Here is a 20000-nt window from a genome sequence, read left to right on the forward strand (position 1 = left end):
CATTGGAGCCGTGTATGGGGAATACCATATCTGCCTTTATGCTTTGTACCAGTTTTTGGCAAGCCTTGGAACTTGAAATGTGCATATTCTAGCTTTGCTTTAACTAAGTATATTGGTCAATTTTAGAGGTCTCATTTGTCCCCAAGTCACTTTCCAATCCGATTTCATGGGTCTCTCTGCAAACTTCATTGCTAAGATAAATAGGTACATATATTTATTTATTATAATTTACACAACTTGATGGTCTTGTATCCCCATCAACCCTATCCCAAAACTTTAATTAACTATTGGAAATGTTAGGTGGTGAGTTTTGTTAATCTTTTTTTAGCTTTTACCATAAATTTCACTATTTGGTTATTGAATGGAATGTTCAGTCTGCCAATTTTGTTATTATAGTTCCACCTTAGCTAAAATTGTGTGGCTTTTTGTTGGTGTTTGATATGACTATATAATAAGATTATTTGGAAATATAAACAGGTATGGCTAGTGATGATGTAGATAATTTTCTTACACGTTTAAGTCGCAAGCGTGCTAGAGATGAAGAAGAAAATAGGGACAAAATGTTAATTATTCTTGGTACCATTACATCTGTCATTGCTATAGTTGTAGCATGGTATAATGAAACTTATATAGTCAAAGAGCCTTCACATGATTAGGATCAAGAAAGACGATGTTACTTGAACCGTCTGTATAATGGGAGGGAGGTTGGCTGTATTGAACAATTACGAGTTAGCAAGAATGCATTTAAGAGTTTATGCACTATTTTGCATGGGAAGGGTGGATTGACTCCAACAAGAAATGTTTCAATTGAAGAGTCTGTGGCTATTTTCTTAAATATACTTGCCCACAACTTGAAGTTTAGGGTCATTGGTTTTGATTATTATCGCTCTAAAGAAACAATTAGTCGACAATTTAATAGTGTGTTGCATGCTATGATGAGAATAAGTGAAGAGTACTTGAAACTTCATCCATGTGCTATAAGTGGATCAGAAAGAGACAAGTGGAAGTGGTTTGAGATAATTCTATAACTAAGAAAAGTATGTTCTTGTAATTACATTTAAGAGTATTTGCTTATTTGTTTTTTATTTCATGTCATTAGAATTGTATACGGGCACTAGATGGAACTCACATTCTAATAACAGTGTTTGCTGAGGACAGACCAAGATATCGAAATAGAAAGGGAGATATTTCCACCAATGTATTAGGAGTTTGTGATCCATATCTAAAATTCATCTATGTACTATCTGGATGGGAGGGTTTTGCTTCTGACGCTCGTATTTTGCGAGATGCTTTAGCCAGGGATAAGCTGTTTCAAGTCCCAAGTGGTAATTTATCATACTAGTTGTTAATTAAGCACAAACTTAGGTATAAAATAACTAACTATTCTTTAAAACTTTTTTCTATTGTAGATAAGTATTATCTTGTGGATGCAGGATACGCTAATGGACAAGGTTTTTCGGCACCATACAGAGGGACTAGATATTACTTAAATGAATGGACTGGAAACAATCGGCCTGAAACTTTCAAAGAATTATTTAATTTGCGTCATTCAGTTGCAAGGAATGTAATTCAAAGGTCCTTTGGGTTGTTAAAAAAGCAATGGAGTATACTGCATACCCCTTCATTTTTTGACATCAAAACCCAAATTAGGATTATAAATGCATGCTTTGTGTTGCATAACTTCATCCGACTCGAGCAACATAATGACCCTGTGTTACAAGATCAAGACTTGGGGTTTTTAGCTTCTGTATCAAATCATTCTACATTAGAGGGTAATGCAAATAGGATTACAAGTGTTCAAGTTACGGATCAGTGGACTACTTTCCGTGACACGTTAGCATTGCAGATGTTTCATGATTATCAAGCAAGAGGCACAACGATTTCATGATTTTTCAATTTGAACTTTTCATGAACTTTGTAATGTTTTAATTTGAATAAGTGTTTACTTCATGTATTGAATTTTTAACATTTGTAGTAATTTGAATGAATTTGTTAATGTTGTTGAAATTATTTCAATTATATAAGATGACAGAGAAAGCAACCAAACTAAAGCAGAGGAAACGGAAAGAGAAGCAAGGTAATGAACATGAAGGAGATGAAAAATGTTATTTACATTGGAACATACAAATGGATTGTTCATTAGCAGAGATACTTAGAGAAGAACGCCAGATGGGTCACAAAGGAGATGGTGGTTGGAAATCAGTTGCTTATAACACTGCTGCAACCATATTGTCTGCCCAATATAATATTGAAGTAAGTGCTGATAACATTAAAAATCGTGTTAAGACATGGAAAAGGTTTTATGCTGTAGTCAGTGACATATTAAGTCAAAGTGGATTTAGTTGGGATGCAACAAAAAAGATGATCACTATAGATGAAGAGAATGTTTGGAATGAGTATGTGACGGTAGTATGTGAAGGTAATTTACAATGGAATTACACCTTTTTGCATGACTAGAATATTTTTTGTGGTAAATTTACAGTTATTTAACCTCTCTTTTTTTCTTGATAGTCTCATGAAGATGCTAGAACTTTTCGATATAAAGTAATTGCAAATTGGGATGATATAGTGGATTTATGTGGCAAAGATAGAGCTACTGGAGAGGGTGCTGAAACATGTTCTGAAGCTGCTGAGGTTATGACCCCTGATAGCGAACCGAATAATTTTGTTGACTTGGGTGCTGATACTCAAGGTTTTCAGAATTCTCACATTGATGATGTCTCACCCAATTCTAGTTGTCCAAAGAAAAGAAATCAACCATCTTCTGAAATTTGCCCACCAAAGAAAAGAGGCACTCCTAATGTTCTTGCTGATTCAGTGGCTAAAATGGCTTCATTGTTCGAACAATTTATCAACGTTACCACACAAAAGCTTGATCCATTAGAAGTATATAATGAAGTGAATGCAATTCCAGAACTTAATCCATATGAACAATTGAAGGCATGCACTTGGTTTATAGAAAATGAGAAACAATTTCTCATGTTGAAGACACTTCCAGTTGAGAGAAAAAAGGGAATGGTGTTGATATTTATTTCACCAAGGGCATAGAACACATTTTTTCATTCTCATGTTATCTTTATTAATTATTATTTTTTAATTACAAGTACCTTAAACAGTAGTTGGAATGATTGGATTCATTTATTTTGATTTACTGATACGTTTTTTATTATTATAGTAATATAGATGACTTTATCTTGATTACAATTTCGAGTAATAACAGTAGTGGATTATGAATGTTTTTGTTTAAGAGATTTGAATGGTACTTGCTTTAGTTTTATCAAATATGTTCTCTCTGAAATCTTAAGCTATCATTTCAGCTGTTTATTTTCGAGAAATTCAACACTTTAGAAGTTACAATTGTCCACGACGAGTTTTCATATTCTGAAAACGTTGCATTATAATTTCGTTATCAATACAAGCAAAAACATCTCTCTCAATGTAAACAATCAAGCTATCATTCAACCATTGATCTCCCATTCTATTGCGAAGTGGATTTTTAATAATATTCATGGCGGAAAATGCCCTCTCCACTGATGCAGTTGCAACCGGTAAAACCAAAGCCAATGTAAGAAGCAAATACACAAAAGGAAATATTTCATGCATTCCTTTCTCCACCATTTTTTCCGCAAGACTACTAATCCCTTCCAATTGAGAAAAATCACTACTCGAACGCATATGATGAACATAAACACCAAGTTGATCTTCAAGCATCAATAAGTCTCTATCCGAAAAATCATAAGGATAAAATTGAGCAAGACGAACTAGCTTTCGTTTGTCAAAAGCCACAAAGTTATTTTTTGGACTCAAGCATGCCAAACAAGTAAGTAACTCAGTACTTACCTCGTTGAAGCGATCATTTAACTCCGCAAGTTGCCCATCAATTACATGAATAAAGATCTCCACACGATAACGATGATAATTTGTCTTCATTGGAGCATTACGCCGTGATCTCCCTGGAATTACATATTCCTCATCCATGGTAGGAACTATAATATCATGTTTGTAACAAAACGAGGATGCTTGCTCAACCAATTCTTCAAACTCATTATCCCTCATCAACTGCAGGTTTTCCTTGCATGTTTTCACTAAATTCATTGCACTCACAATGTCTTGATCTTTCTTTTGCAATGCTAGAGACAAAGTGTTTGTTATTCCCAATATAGCTTTCATTACAAATAAGTGAAACACAAACTCAAAAGATTGTATTTCTCTCCATAACTTATAGGCTTCACCCGAACTATCATTAGGATTATCATCAACAATCATTTGAAGCACATTCACCACAGATGGGAACATAGAAATGATACTAATCAACGTACCATAATGTGAGTTCCATCGTGTATCGCCGGCACGTTTGAGAGTCCTTTCTTGATTTAAGCCCCGCCCCGTTATAAGACAATCATCTTCAAAAGCTCTCACAAGCTCTTCTTGGTATTGTGCTCTAAGTGCATCGCGACGCTTACAAGATGCTCCAACAACATTAACCAAACTATTAGCCGTTGTGAAAAAAGAGTTGACATCAATGTTTTTCTTTGCTACCGCAACAAGAGCTAGTTGAAGTTGATGAGCAAAGCAATGAACATAAAATGCACAAGGTTGTTCTCTCAAAATCTTTGTCTTAAGGCCATTGAACTCACCTCTCATATTACTAGCTCCATCATAACCTTGTCCTCGTAGCTTGGAAAAGCTCAAATTCACGGAAGAAAAGAATTCATCAATTGCTTCCTTTAGTGCACTTGAAGTAGTGTCGGTTACATGTTGAACCCCCACAAACCTTTCAATTATTTGTCCTTTGTCATTCACATAACGCAACCCCATCGCCATTTGCTCCTTTATTGAAACATCACGTGCTTCATCCACCATTATTGAAAAATATCTATCTTTTACATCACTCAAGATAAGATCAATGGTTTCTTTAGCACAAGAATTGACAAGATCTTTTTGAATTGAAGGAGCTATTAACTTTAAATTTTCCGGAGCATTTTCCAACACAACGGCCTTAACTTTTTCATCATGATCCGCAAGAAATTGCAAGAGCTCTAAATAATTCCCTTTATTACTTGATTGTGCACTTTCATCATGACCACGAAAAGAAAGCCCTTGCCGCAACAAATACCTAGTGCACTTAAGTGATGCATTCAAGCAAGTGCGATAAGCCGTGCGAGCTTGGCTTGTTTGCTTGATCACAATTGTTTCAATGTGTGTAGTTTGATGCATCAAATTGTAAGCAACTTCTCTAGCTTGGTTGTGAACACTACCAACCGGTCCAACATGAAGGTTAAATCTTTCTTTCGCCTTCTTCCAATTATTGAAGCCTACCCCAGTGAATGCATCACCACCCACTTGATCAAAATTAGATTTGAAGAGATAACAATGAAGACAAAACGCAGCATCTTTAGCAATACTATATTCCAACCAATCATGATCATCAAACCAATGAGCAATGAAGCGTCTATTAATTCCTGATTGATTAGTTTGTGGGAATTTATAACTTCTAGGTTGACAAGGTCCCTTTTGTAGATATGCTCTTCGGATCTCATCCCGAATATTAGGACTATAATCCGCCATTCGAGTTCTTAGTCCAGGGTCTGCTTGAAGATTAGCTAAGATCTCATCTACTTCAATTGGTCTTGCATTTGAACTACCCGGATTAGACAGAGAAGAACTATCCGTAGATAATTTTCTTTTAAAGAATCGTTCCATAAATCTACAAATCAATTAATTCAATCAATCATTAATTTTTATCCAAATTATCATATGAATATGAAAATTTCAATAACCCACTCTCAATATTCAATATACTCCCTAAACCCATATCAATCAATATTCAATATACCAAATTATCATATCAAATAGCAATCAATATTCAATATACTCAATCAATTCATATTATCAATCAAGCATAAACTCAATCAATCTACATTAATATGATTATCACTATGATTCATATCCATAAATTTAATTACATAAAAAAAAAATATCAATATGATTCATATCCATAAATTTCAAGCATAAACTCAATCAAGCATAAACTCAATCAATCAATATGATTCATATCCATAAATTTCATTACATAAAAAAAAAATATCAATATCAACAATATATATTATCACTATAATTATTAATATCAGATTTTCCATGCTTACTTACTTGTAGTTTAAAAAATGGGCGGCGGACGGCGGTAGAAGGTGGTGGTGATCGGCACTGGGCCACCGGCGAAGAGTTGATGGAGATTGTCGAAGGTTGGGAGGTTGGGAGGTTAGGGTTTGAGAGGATGGGAAGAGGGGCTGTGGAATTGGGAATGAAAGGTTTGGAGAAAGAATGAATCTGTGCTGTGCGTGCTGTTCTGTAATCTGTTTTTTTTTTTTTTTTAAAACCTGGCCCAAAACGACGTCGTTTTGAGGCCAGGTCAATTAAAAAAAATTTGACTGAGCCTTGGACCAAACGACGTCGTTTGGTAAGGCTCGTTTTAAAAAAAAAATACGCGAAAGGCGCAGCGCAGCACATTTCGTTTGGGACTTTCGTCGAGCACTTTGTGTGCATACAAGGGGGCTTCCAGCAGCTGTCCAAGGGGGTTTTCATGGAGTCCCTTGCCAAATTTCCAGCCTTCCAAGGGGTCGTCCGACCCCTCTTGTCCCAACGTGGATCCGCCACTGCATATGACCCATCAGAGCCAACCATACGGTTTCGAACATGGGTGCTTGGCCTATTATCATGCACCACTCTTGCTTTTATCAACCAGTTTTTTGGGTACCGCCAAAATCAACTCTTTATTTCTCAGTCTGTTCTAACAATTGCATGCTTGTTTATTCTTAAGCCTCCTTTGCGAGTTTCAGTTTTAAAATTCCTTTTATGATTATCCAAACAAGGGAAATTGTAATTTCCGTCATTTCCTAAATTCTATACACAAGATATCCAAACACTGGAAATTTGGAATTGACGTAATTTGAAATGATGTAATTACAAATTCCGTCATTTACAAATTCTATGAAAATTAGAATTCCTTCATCCAAACGCAGCATAAAGATTTAAGTAAATCAATAAAAAAAATTGGGATGAGTAGTTACATATTATATGGGAATATAAGAGAAATGAATTGATATTGCGAGTATACGTTTTTATTTGGATGTGAATATATTAACTAAAAGCAAATATATGATATAATATATATATATATATATATGTGTGTTGAACAATATTATAATTTGGGGGCCCTTCTAAAATTAGACCTCTGTGCAATCGCTCGCATTACACACCCCAAGTTCCGCCCACGCCTAACTAAACACACGCTCAATATAAAGAAAAAAGAATTATGTACATTTTTTACATCTCTAGTACAAAGTACTAAACCAAAAACTCACTCTTAATATTGCTAGTTGGGAAGTGTGAAGAGGGAATAGATGCCGTCCGCGTGGAGGGGTTGTCAGCAGCTTATGTAGGGATTGAAACGGTGAGGGTTGCTAGCTATTTATTTTCTAATATTTTTTATTTATGAGGGGCAAAAGTGGAATATTGAGGGGAAAAATTAAAGGGGTGGTTCCAACATATTGATATTTTAAGGTTTATTATGCTTAAAGGGGTGTTAACAAAATTTCAGTATGCTTTTAAGGTTATTATTCATATTTTCCAATTTACTTATAAAGAATGAGAGAAGTCATGACACTGGGAACTTATATAGCAGAATCAAGGAATGAGAATCAAATCAACTCATACCAAATAAAAAATAAAAAATTCAAATCAACCACTCCTAGTTGATCCTATTCTTAATTTGACGGCATTCGATTGCAAATTTTGGCATGGAATCCACATAAATTTTAGTTCTTTATGTAACATAAACACATGAGAAGTTATGATTAGAATCATTCCAATATCTATGTGTTAGTAAACACAAGAGAAGAAGAAATCATAATCATTCCAACGCCCATTCCTGATAATTAAGATTTCTCTTTTATTTTCTGATGGATTTTCGATTATGTATTTGATAAAATAGTATAAACAGATAAAAGATAGATTTTTCTTTCTTTTCTTTTTCTGGCTTTTAAAATTAGAAAGATTGAACTAAATTAAGCATGAGTAAAAAAACAAAAAGTTTAAGGTTGAAGAAATGTGGAACTGGGTGGTTCAGCTTGACCAATCTATATAAGCCCAGCCGTTAACGGTTGGTAAACCGCCAGTTGCCACCAAAAAGGCATGGACGTAACATGACAAATTACGTTTGCCCTTCATTCAGATAAATAATTACACTACTAGACAACAACGAACCACCAGCACCGAAATACCCTTAAAACCTCGAGGGTAGTTTCGTCATTTGAAACAACATTGTATCATACCCACTGCTAATAAAATGGTTCCGTTTAAAATTTCACAAAACGAAAAACCAAAACCAAAAAACAGAACCTGAAATCAATTTGGGGTTTCATTTCCACACATCTCTACCTCTCTCTTTTGCCTGAGGAGGTGTTCAAGCACCTCTTCGGATTCATTTGTTCTCGCTAATTTCTCTAGGATTTGTCTCTCCAATGGCGTCCGAAATCTTCAATGACAAGAACGCTGTTTTCAGAAAACTGAAAGCAAAGTCAGAAAACAAGGTTCTTTTGTTTTTTTAAATATCATTTGCCTTTTTTGTTTGGGTTATTCTTAAAACTTTTATATGGGTTTTTGATTTTGATGCAAAATTCGATATGGGTCTGTTAGATCTGATTCAGATCTGTGTTCTGTGCTTGGATCTTGAGTTTTGATTTTCGTTTTGTGGGTTTTTGCTCCAGATGTGTTTCGATTGCAATGCAAAGAACCCAACTTGGGCCTCGGTTACATATGGGATCTTTCTCTGCATCGATTGCTCGGCCGCTCACCGCAGTCTCGGCGTTCACATCAGCTTTGTTAGGTATGTTTCATGTGGCTGTAAGGATCCTTAATTCTCTCAATCCGTATTTTGTTATATTTTGGGTGTTGGAGTAGCCGTTTTGAGTACATATGATTGAATGTTTATTGCTTTAACTATTGGTGCATTTTGTGATGTAGTCTAATTTATGTTACGAGAACTCAAAGTTCTGTTTTTAAATAAGAGGGAACTGAAATCATGTTACATGTTGGGGATCGGACTCATAGTTGGTGTCATTAATTAAATCTTAGGAATTTGGTAATTAGATAGACGTTTGATGGGATTGGATGGAGGGTGCAGCAAGAAACTTGGGCCAGAAGTGCGAAAGGTTATGCTTTATTTTAGGAACCGTGATCTGTTTTGTTCTTTTAATAGAAAGGAGATTTGTGGAAAGCACCTCTTGTGGTTCTTTGTATCTGTTTGAGCTAGATGGAGTATAAGTCCTACAATTTGACCCAAACCTAATATCTGAAGTACAACTGAAACTATAAGGCAAACAAGGGAACTGTTGCATGCATTCTTAGGAAGACTGCAAAGGTAGATAAGAAGTTGCACACACACGCACCCATACGACTGCAATGAAGCCATTAGTTTTATGTGATTCAAAATTATTAGCAGTTCTTTCCATAATGACTTATGCATTTATTCGTTGTTACTTTCCACTTAATGGAAAAGCTTTCCTGTTACTTTCCCCTCGTCCTTCCCCGATCTTCCTAGACGAGCCCTTTCCAAGGATGTTCTCAGAGCACATCCCTTTCCTCCAGATGACGACCTTCCCCCACCCCCTCCTGCCCGATCTTGCCTACCAACCATTTCCCCTCCTTAATGTGGTCTTCCCAAACAATCCACTCTCCCCCCTCCCTACCCCAATCCCCCACTCACTCGGAATCTTCCTGTCTCCATACCCCTTGGCCCTCCCCTCCATCCCCCGTCATCTTTCCCCACCTTCGATTGTTGAGATTATTTTAGCATCAGGGATGGATATGATAGTTTGAATTCAGATTTCACTTCTCCATGTAATGAAATTGGACCTAGATTTATTCTCCATGTAATGATTCTAAGTTTACATAAAAGATACTTTCTTGATAAATAATTTGTTTTTTAATGGATTGTACAAGTAAAATCATGTGTATTTTTCAAAGGTTGAGTTGAATATGATTGTCAGATCATTTAGATTTAATAATGCATCCTATTTGAAATTCACATTTGGGTTTCTGCAAAAGCAAAATCGTGACAATGACAATCTTATAATTGATTTGTTTAATTTGTGCAGATCCACAAATTTAGACTCATGGACTCCTGAACAGCTTAAAACGATGAGCTTCGGTGGAAACAACCGCGCACAGGTTTTCTTTAAGCAGCATGGATGGACGGATGGAGGCAAAATTGAGGCAAAATATACATCAAGAGCTGCCGATTTATACAGGCAGATGCTTTCTAAAGAAGTTGCCAAAAGTATGGCAGAAGAGGCAGGTCTTCCGTCATCACCTGTTGCATCTCAGTCAGGACAAGCATCTAATGGGCTTCCTGATGTCAAGACCAGTGAAGCTCCAAAAGAAACATCTTTAGCAAGGAAAGAAACCCCTGAAGTCTCTGCTCCCCCGAAAGCCCCCCATACATTTGTTACCAGTACTGTCAAGAAGCCTCTTGGTGCTAAGAAAACTGGGAAGACTGGGGGGCTTGGTGCTCGCAAACTTACTACAAAGGTTGTGATTTCTGATTATCGCTTAGAATAAATTATTTATCAGCAATGGTATCTTTGAGTTCTGTTTCCTATTTTATTATAATTTTTAGGGAAAATGCCTTTTTCTTAGCGAGATAACTTTTATCAAATGCAGTCAAGTGAAAGCCTGTACGATCAGAAACCTGAAGAACCTGTTATACCAGTGCCTTCCTCAACTAACAGCACTCCAACAACAGCTGGCTCGTCCTTTGTGTCTCGTTTTGAGTATGTAGAAATTGTCCAAAATCCTGAGACGAATCCCAATGGCGCTCATGTAATTAGTCATATTGCTCCACCAAAGTCGTCAAATTTCTTTGCGGATTTTGGAATGGACAGTAATTTTCCCAAGAGAACTAGTTCAAATTCCTCCAAAGTTCAAGTAAGTTATATTCGACCAATGACATTCACATATAAGTAGTTTTCCCAAGGGAACTAATTTGTTTTTTATGTTTCTTGTTACTTGCCCACTAATAAATATTAGTTCTTTAGAAATAAATCGTTAATTTAGGACCTGCTACAATGTGAAAAAAATTAAGGCTCCAATTCCCTAATCTATATTGCACTTTTCACAGCAGGATTTAAGGCTTGACATGATTTAGAAGTGTTAGGGTGACAAATTTAAGAGAACCAAAAAGGCTAAGCTTTTCCTATCATCTGGTCAAGGAAGAAAGAAGAAAATAGACACTGTATTACTATGTGAGAAACAATGGTCAGACATGAAATCTATTCTATCATAAAAGGGAGAAGCTTCAGGTTTTTGTTTAAGTTTTGAAGACCCTGAAATCCCTTTTGCTATAAGAAACGGTTCAAACAAACAAATTTATCTAAAGAGGGGAAAATAGTAAAGTACAAAACTGAGTTTAGAAGGAAATAAAAAGCTGCTACAGTTTAAATAATGGTGGGGTGAAAACTGTCTACTTGTTTGTTTTTCATAGTTTTACTGTTTAGTTTTATTTTACTATTAATGTTTTAATTGTATTTGCAAAAGCCTCCATTGATGTCAGAAGGTTAATGCATTTTTAAGTTTCTAATCAAACTCAGAACACCTCAATTCCTAGATGAGGATGAATATATCGTTCTTCTCTGTAGTTATACTGCAGGTTGATATGGATGAGGAAGGAATCATTTTACCAAAACTTTGTGAAATTGGGGCTGTGTCTATAACAAATCTGCTCGTATATCATAGAAAATATTTTTTAAAGAAATTTGTTAATGAATTTTCTTGTCTTGAACTTTTCAAACTTGCCTCTGAACTGTCTGGATAGTTATTACTCCAGCATTTAATTCAACATTGTTCAGTGAAATTCAACTTTTAAGGTCACCACTAATTAATTGAAGTGATGTTTTTGCTTCCTGTATGTTCATTAAAAGGAGTAATTTACACATTTGTAGTTTCTGAGTGTTTGTTCTTTTTCTTTATTTTCCGGCCATTCATTGTTTTTGAGGTCACCACTAATTAATTGAAATGCTTTATGTTTATCCTAAAGAGGCTCAAGTCCGTTTGCTTGATATTAGTAATATGGGAAGCAACCAAATGGAGTTTTTGTAGTGTGCAACAGTTTTCATATTCCTAAAATCTGTAAGGTCCAGAAATTCTACTCAGAAGTAAACGAGTAGGCAAATTTTCCCCCATGGGTGAGAAAGCATCCTAACATATTACATGTATTTGGTTATCTAAGTTCTGGGGTAAAAACATTCCTTTTCAGGCAGTCACTACAATTTGAAGTTTTTATAATCGTAATCTAATAGGCAGATTATTGTCTTAAAAAATAGACAAAAGAACATGAGATTGTTGAGTGAGTTACATTATCCTTTAAATGGTTCATGTATGCTTGGCGAGGAGTACTTTCGTTTGCTCCATTCCAATTTTATGTTGTTTTTAAGTGGCAATGACCATATGCCTCAAATGGTAAGGCCTTGTTTTATCAAATAGTGGGGCCTTATTTTATCAAATGGTAGCATTATTTAAAGAATCATTATGACAATGGGAATGTAGTATCCTTCTCATGCATGATATCCAGTCCTGATGGATACTGTGGGAATGTTTAGCCCGTTTTCAGGAAGACGTATGCTGCTGGTGGTTTCCTCAATCTAAAAAATCTGTCTTAGTGTTTGCTCTTTTGGTTATTTTTGCAATTGTCCTTTTGCACTTGCATATTGGCTGATGGAGACACCAACTTGTGACATATAACAGAGTTGCTTTATGTCATGGTTCAGCACACTGATAACCAGTTTGCATTTCTGTTCATGTTATTTTGTGTGTGTTTCTTTATATTGATGTTTTGTTGTTTTTCAGATTCAGGAAACTGATGAAGCAAGGAAGAAATTCACAAATGCAAAATCTATCTCTTCCGCACAATTTTTTGGTGATCAGAACAAATCTGCTGATGTTGATGCTCAAGCCTCCTTGCAGAAGTTCTCGGTATGTATCATTACTATCATAATCAACTAAACCCAGTTCAACTGGGAATTTCTTTTGAATTTGAATTTCCTTTTGTCTTTAGTATTTTTTATTTATTGAAGTCCTGCCCTGTTACTGCTTTCATTCAGCTAGACCTCATATTTGTCGAAGTATATGCCGAGTAAATAATTAAAATCAAAGAAATTGTCTTTTGCAACATCAACACATCTTTGGCATACAAATCAGTTTATACAATTGTGTTTGTAGTTTTCTGATTCCGGACATTACCATGATAACCTGGGAACATGAATGCTGCTTCGTTTTTTTTTTCCTCGACTGTCATTAAACTATCTCAGCTGCTTCGCTTTTTTTTCTTTGACTTTCATTAAACTATCTCAGCTGAAGCGTGGTGGGTGCTTGAAGTTATTAGACTCAAATGTGAAACTTTGACCCCACACCCAAAAAAAAAAAAAAAAAAAAAAAAAAAACTAACACAAATTTCTTGCTACTTCCAGGGTTCCGCTGCCATCTCAAGTGCTGATCTATTTGGTGACAGGGATGATAATTTGCCCCTTGATCTTACGGCAAGTGACCTTATCAACCGACTGTCTTTTCAGGTATGCCTTGCATATAAGAAATTTCCAGTTGTTTTTGAGTCATTGGAATTCAATTTTTTTGTCATATGTTTATCATATTTTGGCCATGTCTGATCAGAAATTAGTCTTCTTTTCCTTTTTGAGTTTCCAGCCTTTTGTTTAACTAATTTTGGTTTAATCTTTGTGTATTCTCCTTTCCAGGCACAACAGGATATCTCTTCCCTAAAAAACATTGCTGGAGAGACCGGGAAGAAGCTTAGCTCCTTGGCATCCAATTTAATGACGGATCTTCAGGACAGAATCCTCTAATGTTGATATGCGTTGTCTTTATTTGTTAAAGTACACCAGCCATTATCATATGTAGTGATTGTAAAGAAGAGTTCATAAATTTTTTTTAAAGACAAATAAGACTTATCAAAATTCTCCAGGCTTAAGAAGAGTGGCTGGTGTTTTATTTTGTAGCACAGGTACTGTTCTGAGATTTGATCATATGCGTTCTTGTTTCTGTAAACCACCATAACATTACTGCTTTGTGTCAAGAGAGCAAGGCAAAGGATACTGTATTCTGTTAAAACTTTGATTTGTCCTTGAGATTTTGATCACTTGTCCATTTTCATTTTGTTAAAATCATTCAATCCAATACAATTTGATAGATATAGTCAATTAACATTGGTTCTCAAAATTCCTTAGGCCAGCTTTTGCAATAATTTTTAGAGATGCATATGTGGTTGTCAATCTCCAATGGGGGTCACAACAAATTTCTGCATTTTCATCTTCGGGAATGTAAACTTCAAGTAAGTTATAGAAGAGCATGGATTTTTTCGGACCAAAAAAATAAAAAAAGAAGAGCTTAGATTTTTTATTTTAATAAAGGATATGCTTATAGTAAAAGTGCCAAACCAAAAAAAAAAAAAAGAAAAAAAAAGTGGTTATGACTATAACATTTTCTATAGAAACATTCCCAAACATGCCTAGAGATTTTTTCCGTCTTTCGGAAAAGGTATTTAGTGAATTCATGTATTATAAACGTATGTATGTATTTTTTTAAAAAAAAAATACTTTATTTTTCCATACATTTGAAAAAAATATGGCGACATATAAATATATATATATATATATTTTAAAATCGCCATGTTTAATACACATACTAGCTCCTGAGCACATGCTCAAGAGTGCCAATTGCGTTTATTTATTATTTATTCTTATTGTTTTAATTTAAAATTAAGAAAGAGAAAATGGGTCTATTTGTGTCCATAAAAATAGAATTCATGTTCTCCTTTTTTATTTTATTTTTTATTTTTTTAATATTAAAAACTATTAATTTACTATATTACCCTCATTTAATAAATATCTTTATTTCCTAATATATTCTAGGATCAGTTACATAGAACCCCAAATTTTGGGTATCATTTCAAATTCATACATGAACTTGTAAGACCCTACAAACGGATATCAAAACTTACGAAATCCTACAAATGAGCCCCTTTGTTACCAATTAATTGTAATTTTCCTCACCCATATTTCACTACACTAACATAACATGCAACTTCTTTTTTCAACCAAGAAAAAAAAAAACACATGAAACTTCTGAAAATAAAGAAAAACGACATCTTTCCCGTCTCTCTCTTCCCTCTCTTTTCTGAACTTTGGTCCCAACTTGGAGGAGACTTTGGAGTTTTCCCTCCTTTTCCAAAACCCAAAAATTTTCGAAACACTTTTTTTTCGCCTTTCCCTCCTTTCAACCGACAGCTTCAACTTCCCGAAACCCCCAAAAATATTTTAAAAGCAAAATTCTCAAAACCCAAATCCCCATTTCCCTCCTAATTCGTGGAGCCAACCCCAAATTCCAATTTCAGATTCAATTTTCAGTTCGTTGAAAAGCCCATTTCTAGAATCTCAAGAGCTTCAGTGTAAAATTCATCTCTCAGAAGCCAACCTTTTGCCTCCAGACTCACTTCTCACAAAGACCCAAGTGGGAAATTCAACCTCTCCAGCTTTAATGCCTGCTCTTGCAGAAACCCTAGATGGGTCTTCGCCATTTTCACAAAAGGAAGCCGTAGATGACCATGCTTTGGTGTCTATCGCAGAAAATGCAAATGGGTCTTCGCCATCTTCACCTCTCAAAGCCCTAGACGATATGGCTTCGGATTCTTCTTTGCCAAACCCAACTGGGTCTTCACCATCTGTTGAAGAAGGCCAAGAAGATGAACCATCACCACCTTCGCCTCTCAAAATTGTTGGTAACGATTTATCAAATTATGAATCGGATCCACATTCGGAGTCTTCAGGACCATCGCGGTGGTCGTCTTCCGCACCTTCTTGGTCTTCTGGGTTGTCGTCGAATTCTACCAAGGAATCAGTGATTTCCTCGGATTCCCAGTTTTCAATATGTGAAACAAAGCCCTCTATGGTGGTATGCCCCTTTGCTTTGAACCTGTTTGAAACTTTGTATTTATTTTACATTAAAAATTATAATTATTATTCATTTTGCGTTTAATTTTAGTCTAAGTAATTTTGGGATGTTAAGTTTTGTTGTCGTTTTGGTGTTGCAGGGTGCAGGGCTTGCAAATCTAGGCAACACATGCTTTATGAATGCAATTCTGCAATGCTTCACGCACACTGTGCCACTCGTGGAGGGTCTTCATTCTTGCAATCATTCCATGCCCTGTGATCGTAAGGCCTTGGTTTCTATTGCGTTTGCTTTATGTTCTTATCTGATATTTTTCTTAATTGTTGGAAGCTTTATGCAGCTAGTTAGTTTTGCTGATTTCTTAATAAATGTACTAATTTAAAATCTGAAATTGGGATTATGTAGGTGGTAGTGAAGGATTCTGTGTTCTTTGTGCTCTTCACGACCATGTTGATCTTTCAGTAGCTTCTTCAGGAAGAGTTATTTCACCATGGAAACTTGTCGACAATTTGAATCGTATCCTTTTGATCATACGTATTGAGATTTCTGTGCATAAAATTGTGATTGTGATTGTTCTTTTCTTTGTTTCGAATGAAAAAAAGAGAGTAACTTATGAAGCCCCTACAAGTGATTGATTTTGATTGAGCAGTTGCACTAATTTTTGTTGTGAAATATGTAATTCTACCTGAAGCTTTGAAAATTCTGTAGTTTTACCCTGAGAAGTTTACATCCGAATGTGATTCTTAACCCTCATGCTACTAGATTTCTCATCTTTCTTCCAAAGATACCAGCAAGAAGATGCCCATGAGTTCTTGCAATGCTTCTTAGACAAACTTGAGAAATCTTGTTTGGATTCGTTGGAAAAGGAGAGTCCATCTGCCCAAGATCATAATCTTGTGGAAAGGGTTTTTGGTGGTCGTCTCCTAAGCAAAGTATGACTCCATATCTGATTGCCATGATTCATTAGCTATGGTTAAATTTGATGGAAAATCAATATTTTATTATAATTCTTATTGATTTTTGTGTGTATGAATTACTTTCAGCTTCGATGTTGCAATTGTGGTCACTGTTCTGACACTTACGAACCTCTGATTGATCTGAGTTTGGAGATTGAAGATGCAGAGACTCTCCGAAGGGCCCTGGAGTCCTTCACTAAGATAGAAACTATCAATGACTTGGAGACAAAGTTTACATGTGAGAACTGCAAGGAAGAAGTATCAGTGGAGAAGCAGCTTGTGGTGGACCAGGCCCCTCCAGTTGCTGCATTTCATCTGAAGAGATTTAAGACTGATGGATCTCATGTTGAGAAGATTGAAAAACATGTAGAATTTCCTTTGGAGTTGGACTTGAAGCCCTACACCAGTGGCAGTGACAATAATGTGAGTTGCTGCTTATTATTATTATAATTATTTTTTACACAGAATATGTTGATTTTCCTTCGGATTTGGACTATTAGTCAACCAGTGGGACCAACAGTAATGTGATTGCTGCCTTTAGTTTCTTCGTAATCAAATTGGTATCAGTTATAACTTATAAGAAATGCAAGGTTTTTTTAACACATGATAATGGTTAAATGATCGAAAAAATGAAGGTTAGCTGAATGTCATGTTTGTGTTTTAGCTATGTTTAAATGGCTGTTGTTTCTCAAGCCCTTGGGGGTTATCTGTAAATGGTGGGGTAATGGGTTAGGATTAGGGTAGATCCAAGATTCGATTCCCTCCAATTTTAACCAAGAAAAAGAATGGTGTGGTCTCTCTAGTTCTAATTTCCTGTTTCTTGGCAATAGGTGGAATTGAAGTATGAACTTTATGCAATTGTGGAGCATGTTGGGTTCTCATCTACTTCTGGACATTACTTTTGCTTCATTCGGTCATCTCCAGATACATGGCATAGGTTGGATGACTCAAAGGTAATTATTTTCTTTATGCATTCCGTAATAAACAATTCATTGTAACTGTTTTACCTGCATGACTTTGTAATTCTTGTGAAGCTGGTGTGTGGAAGTGATTGTCTTGCCATTCATGGCTTCTTTCATTTGTTTTTGTATAAACGATCTTTATGATATGATCTTTGTTCTTGTTGTATGTTTACATGCAGTAAACGGTAATGATGATCTATGGTAGTTGGATTGTTTCCATCAGGTTTTACCCTCAAATATAGTAGTATTAAGATTTACACTAAAAGTTCCAGTGTTATTTTTGTAGGTCACTAGGGTTCAAGAAGAATTTGTTCTGTCACAGGAGGCCTACATTCTGTTCTATGCAAGGCAGGGTACTCCTTGGTTTTCTAGCATAGTGGAATCACTAAAGCCATGCTTGGATCCAGCTATGACGAATACATCACCTAAGTCGGTCCTAGAGAATGTCGAGAGTGTCAGTATTTTATCTCCTAGTGTAAACAATGTTGATTGTTGTGTTGCCAATGAACCCGGAGATGCTCATGAGAGAATTACTCTTTCGTTGCCTCGAGCAAGATGTGAAGAGGTTGAGGTCATTGACACTAGAGATGCAGCCGATGGTTGTTCCAAGGAGACTAAAGATAGTGCTGCTGTGATTGATGCTTCAACTCCAGGGAGGGCAAGTAACTCCTTTGATGGAAAATCACACAACAATGAGAATATATGTAGTACCTCGTCTCTTGGTGGAAATAGGTGCCATAAAAGGTCTCCTAAAGTTTATCTCCATCCTATGACACCACCCAGATCTCCTAGTCCTGATCTGCCTTCTTTTGAGTCTCCAGGTAGGCAAATACACTCTGATCAAAAGGTTTTATTACCTTTCCCTTGAAATTTATGAATGCAACTAACTTAATGAGGTGGAATTGAATTTTTCAGAACCAATATATTGTCTTCCGCGCGATCATTCGAAGTCAGTGGACAATGTGGCCTGCAAAAGATCATTGAACAATATTATTCGAAGTGATCATTTGAAGTCAGCAGACAATGCGCTCTGTAAAAGACCTTCCAACAATGATGTAGATGATTCAAAGAGAATTGAAGCTTTCAGATATCTTTCAAAAAAGAGTTTGACAAGGGACAGGGGAAGCCAACTTCTTGCTGCCATGGTCGGGCCTCAAAGTGAAGGTTCTTCGAACAAGAGAAGGAAGAGAGTGGGATCATCACCATGCAAAAAGGTCAGCCCTCCTGGTGGTAGTCATAAATCTATGCGTCCTGTGGCGGCGGCATTACGGTGAGCTGTTCCAGGCTTCTGCTTGCTAAAGCTTTCTCTAGCTCAGCCGCAAATGTAAAAGATGAGCTTGTTCAAATATTTCATTTGAACAGAAAAATAGAAGAGGAGTTTGTTCATATATTTTATCTGGCATCTTTTTATTTCTTTTGCCAAAATTTTCTGGTTACTTGTGGAATGAATTACTGTTTCAATTGCGACAACCTCTTTTGGAGTATATATGGTTTTGCTTGCACGAGTGACCTTGCAACATTTTCTGTTATCGGTTCCATACTGGGAAGAATTGTGAGAAATCGTTCGATAACACTTATTATTTCTCAATGGTATCTGATGATTAAGACAATCCCTACGAAACTCTTTCATTTCATTGAAGTTTATTCCTATTCTTACAAAACAAATAGCATTTCCTATTGATTTGCCCCTGGACTGGACCTATTTAGATTCTGAATTATCTGTTGCTATGCCATACCCAAGCACTACCAAAATCAAAATAGCGAAATTCTTGGGTCACATGAATAGAAAGCTAGCAATTCAATTTTCTTTTGTTTTATTCAGTGAGAGGATTTCCTTAAAAGGGGCCAAAAGCTATCTATCAAATAAACAATTATATTGACCTCTAATTTCATCAATTTACCAACTAATCACAAGTTTCATATAGGGTTTCAAAAAACTAGAAATCAATCAATCAAAATATTGCAGGACCTAGTCCACACTCTTGCTACTTATCCACCTGCAGACTTGATCCATGTTTATCAATAGCCTTGAGGCGGGCCTCAAAGGCGGCCTTAGTTTGAATCTATATTT

The 20000-nt window shown here is 35.9% G+C and overlaps 3 protein-coding genes across 3 annotated transcripts; 2 read left to right on the forward strand and 1 right to left on the reverse strand.

Moving 5' to 3' along the window:
- Window positions 1-3351: 3351 nt before the first annotated feature.
- Window positions 3352-5703, reverse strand: LOC117613440 (zinc finger MYM-type protein 1-like). The gene is made up of 2 exons (XM_034342042.1): window positions 4638-5703; window positions 3352-4550 (listed from the first exon to the last, which is right to left on the reverse strand). The coding sequence occupies exons 1-2, from the start codon at window positions 5701-5703 to the stop codon at window positions 3352-3354; spliced, it is 2265 nt and encodes a 754-aa protein (XP_034197933.1).
- Window positions 5704-8329: 2626 nt separating this feature from the next.
- LOC117613439 (probable ADP-ribosylation factor GTPase-activating protein AGD8) lies at window positions 8330-14211 on the forward strand. The gene is made up of 7 exons (XM_034342041.1): window positions 8330-8588; window positions 8766-8884; window positions 10155-10587; window positions 10720-10983; window positions 12901-13026; window positions 13521-13622; window positions 13803-14211. The coding sequence occupies exons 1-7, from the start codon at window positions 8520-8522 to the stop codon at window positions 13908-13910; spliced, it is 1221 nt and encodes a 406-aa protein (XP_034197932.1). The 5' UTR covers window positions 8330-8519; the 3' UTR covers window positions 13911-14211.
- A 1032-nt stretch (window positions 14212-15243) lies between these two features.
- LOC117613441 (ubiquitin carboxyl-terminal hydrolase 21-like) lies at window positions 15244-19431 on the forward strand. Its single transcript, XM_034342044.1, has 8 exons — window positions 15244-16014; window positions 16154-16274; window positions 16417-16527; window positions 16774-16943; window positions 17055-17390; window positions 17798-17920; window positions 18216-18750; window positions 18845-19431. The coding sequence occupies exons 1-8, from the start codon at window positions 15601-15603 to the stop codon at window positions 19201-19203; spliced, it is 2169 nt and encodes a 722-aa protein (XP_034197935.1). The 5' UTR covers window positions 15244-15600; the 3' UTR covers window positions 19204-19431.
- The last annotated feature ends 569 nt before the right edge of the window (window positions 19432-20000 follow it).

The sequence above is a fragment of the Prunus dulcis genome, unplaced genomic scaffold (genome assembly GCF_902201215.1).
Source record: "Prunus dulcis unplaced genomic scaffold, ALMONDv2, whole genome shotgun sequence".
NCBI classification, from domain to species: Eukaryota; Viridiplantae; Streptophyta; class Magnoliopsida; order Rosales; family Rosaceae; genus Prunus; species Prunus dulcis.

Bases quoted from the DNA above. Each gene is read 5' to 3' on its own strand.
- LOC117613441 (XM_034342044.1), top strand. From the start codon at position 15,601: ATGCCTGCTCTTGCAGAAACCCTAGATGGGTCTTCGCCATTTTCACAA. The intron at 17,391-17,797 runs GTGAGTTGCTGC...TCTTGGCAATAG, and splicing joins CCAGTGGCAGTGACAATAAT to GTGGAATTGAAGTATGAACT. The intron at 18,751-18,844 runs GTAGGCAAATAC...TGAATTTTTCAG, and splicing joins GCCTTCTTTTGAGTCTCCAG to AACCAATATATTGTCTTCCG.
- LOC117613439 (XM_034342041.1), top strand. From the start codon at position 8,520: ATGGCGTCCGAAATCTTCAATGACAAGAACGCTGTTTTCAGAAAACTG. The intron at 10,984-12,900 runs GTAAGTTATATT...GTTGTTTTTCAG, and splicing joins CAAATTCCTCCAAAGTTCAA to ATTCAGGAAACTGATGAAGC. The intron at 13,623-13,802 runs GTATGCCTTGCA...TCTCCTTTCCAG, and splicing joins TCAACCGACTGTCTTTTCAG to GCACAACAGGATATCTCTTC.
- LOC117613440 (XM_034342042.1), bottom strand. From the start codon at position 5,703: ATGGAACGATTCTTTAAAAGAAAATTATCTACGGATAGTTCTTCTCTG. The intron at 4,551-4,637 runs GTGAGTTCAATG...AACTTCAACTAG, and splicing joins TGGAGCTAGTAATATGAGAG to CTCTTGTTGCGGTAGCAAAG.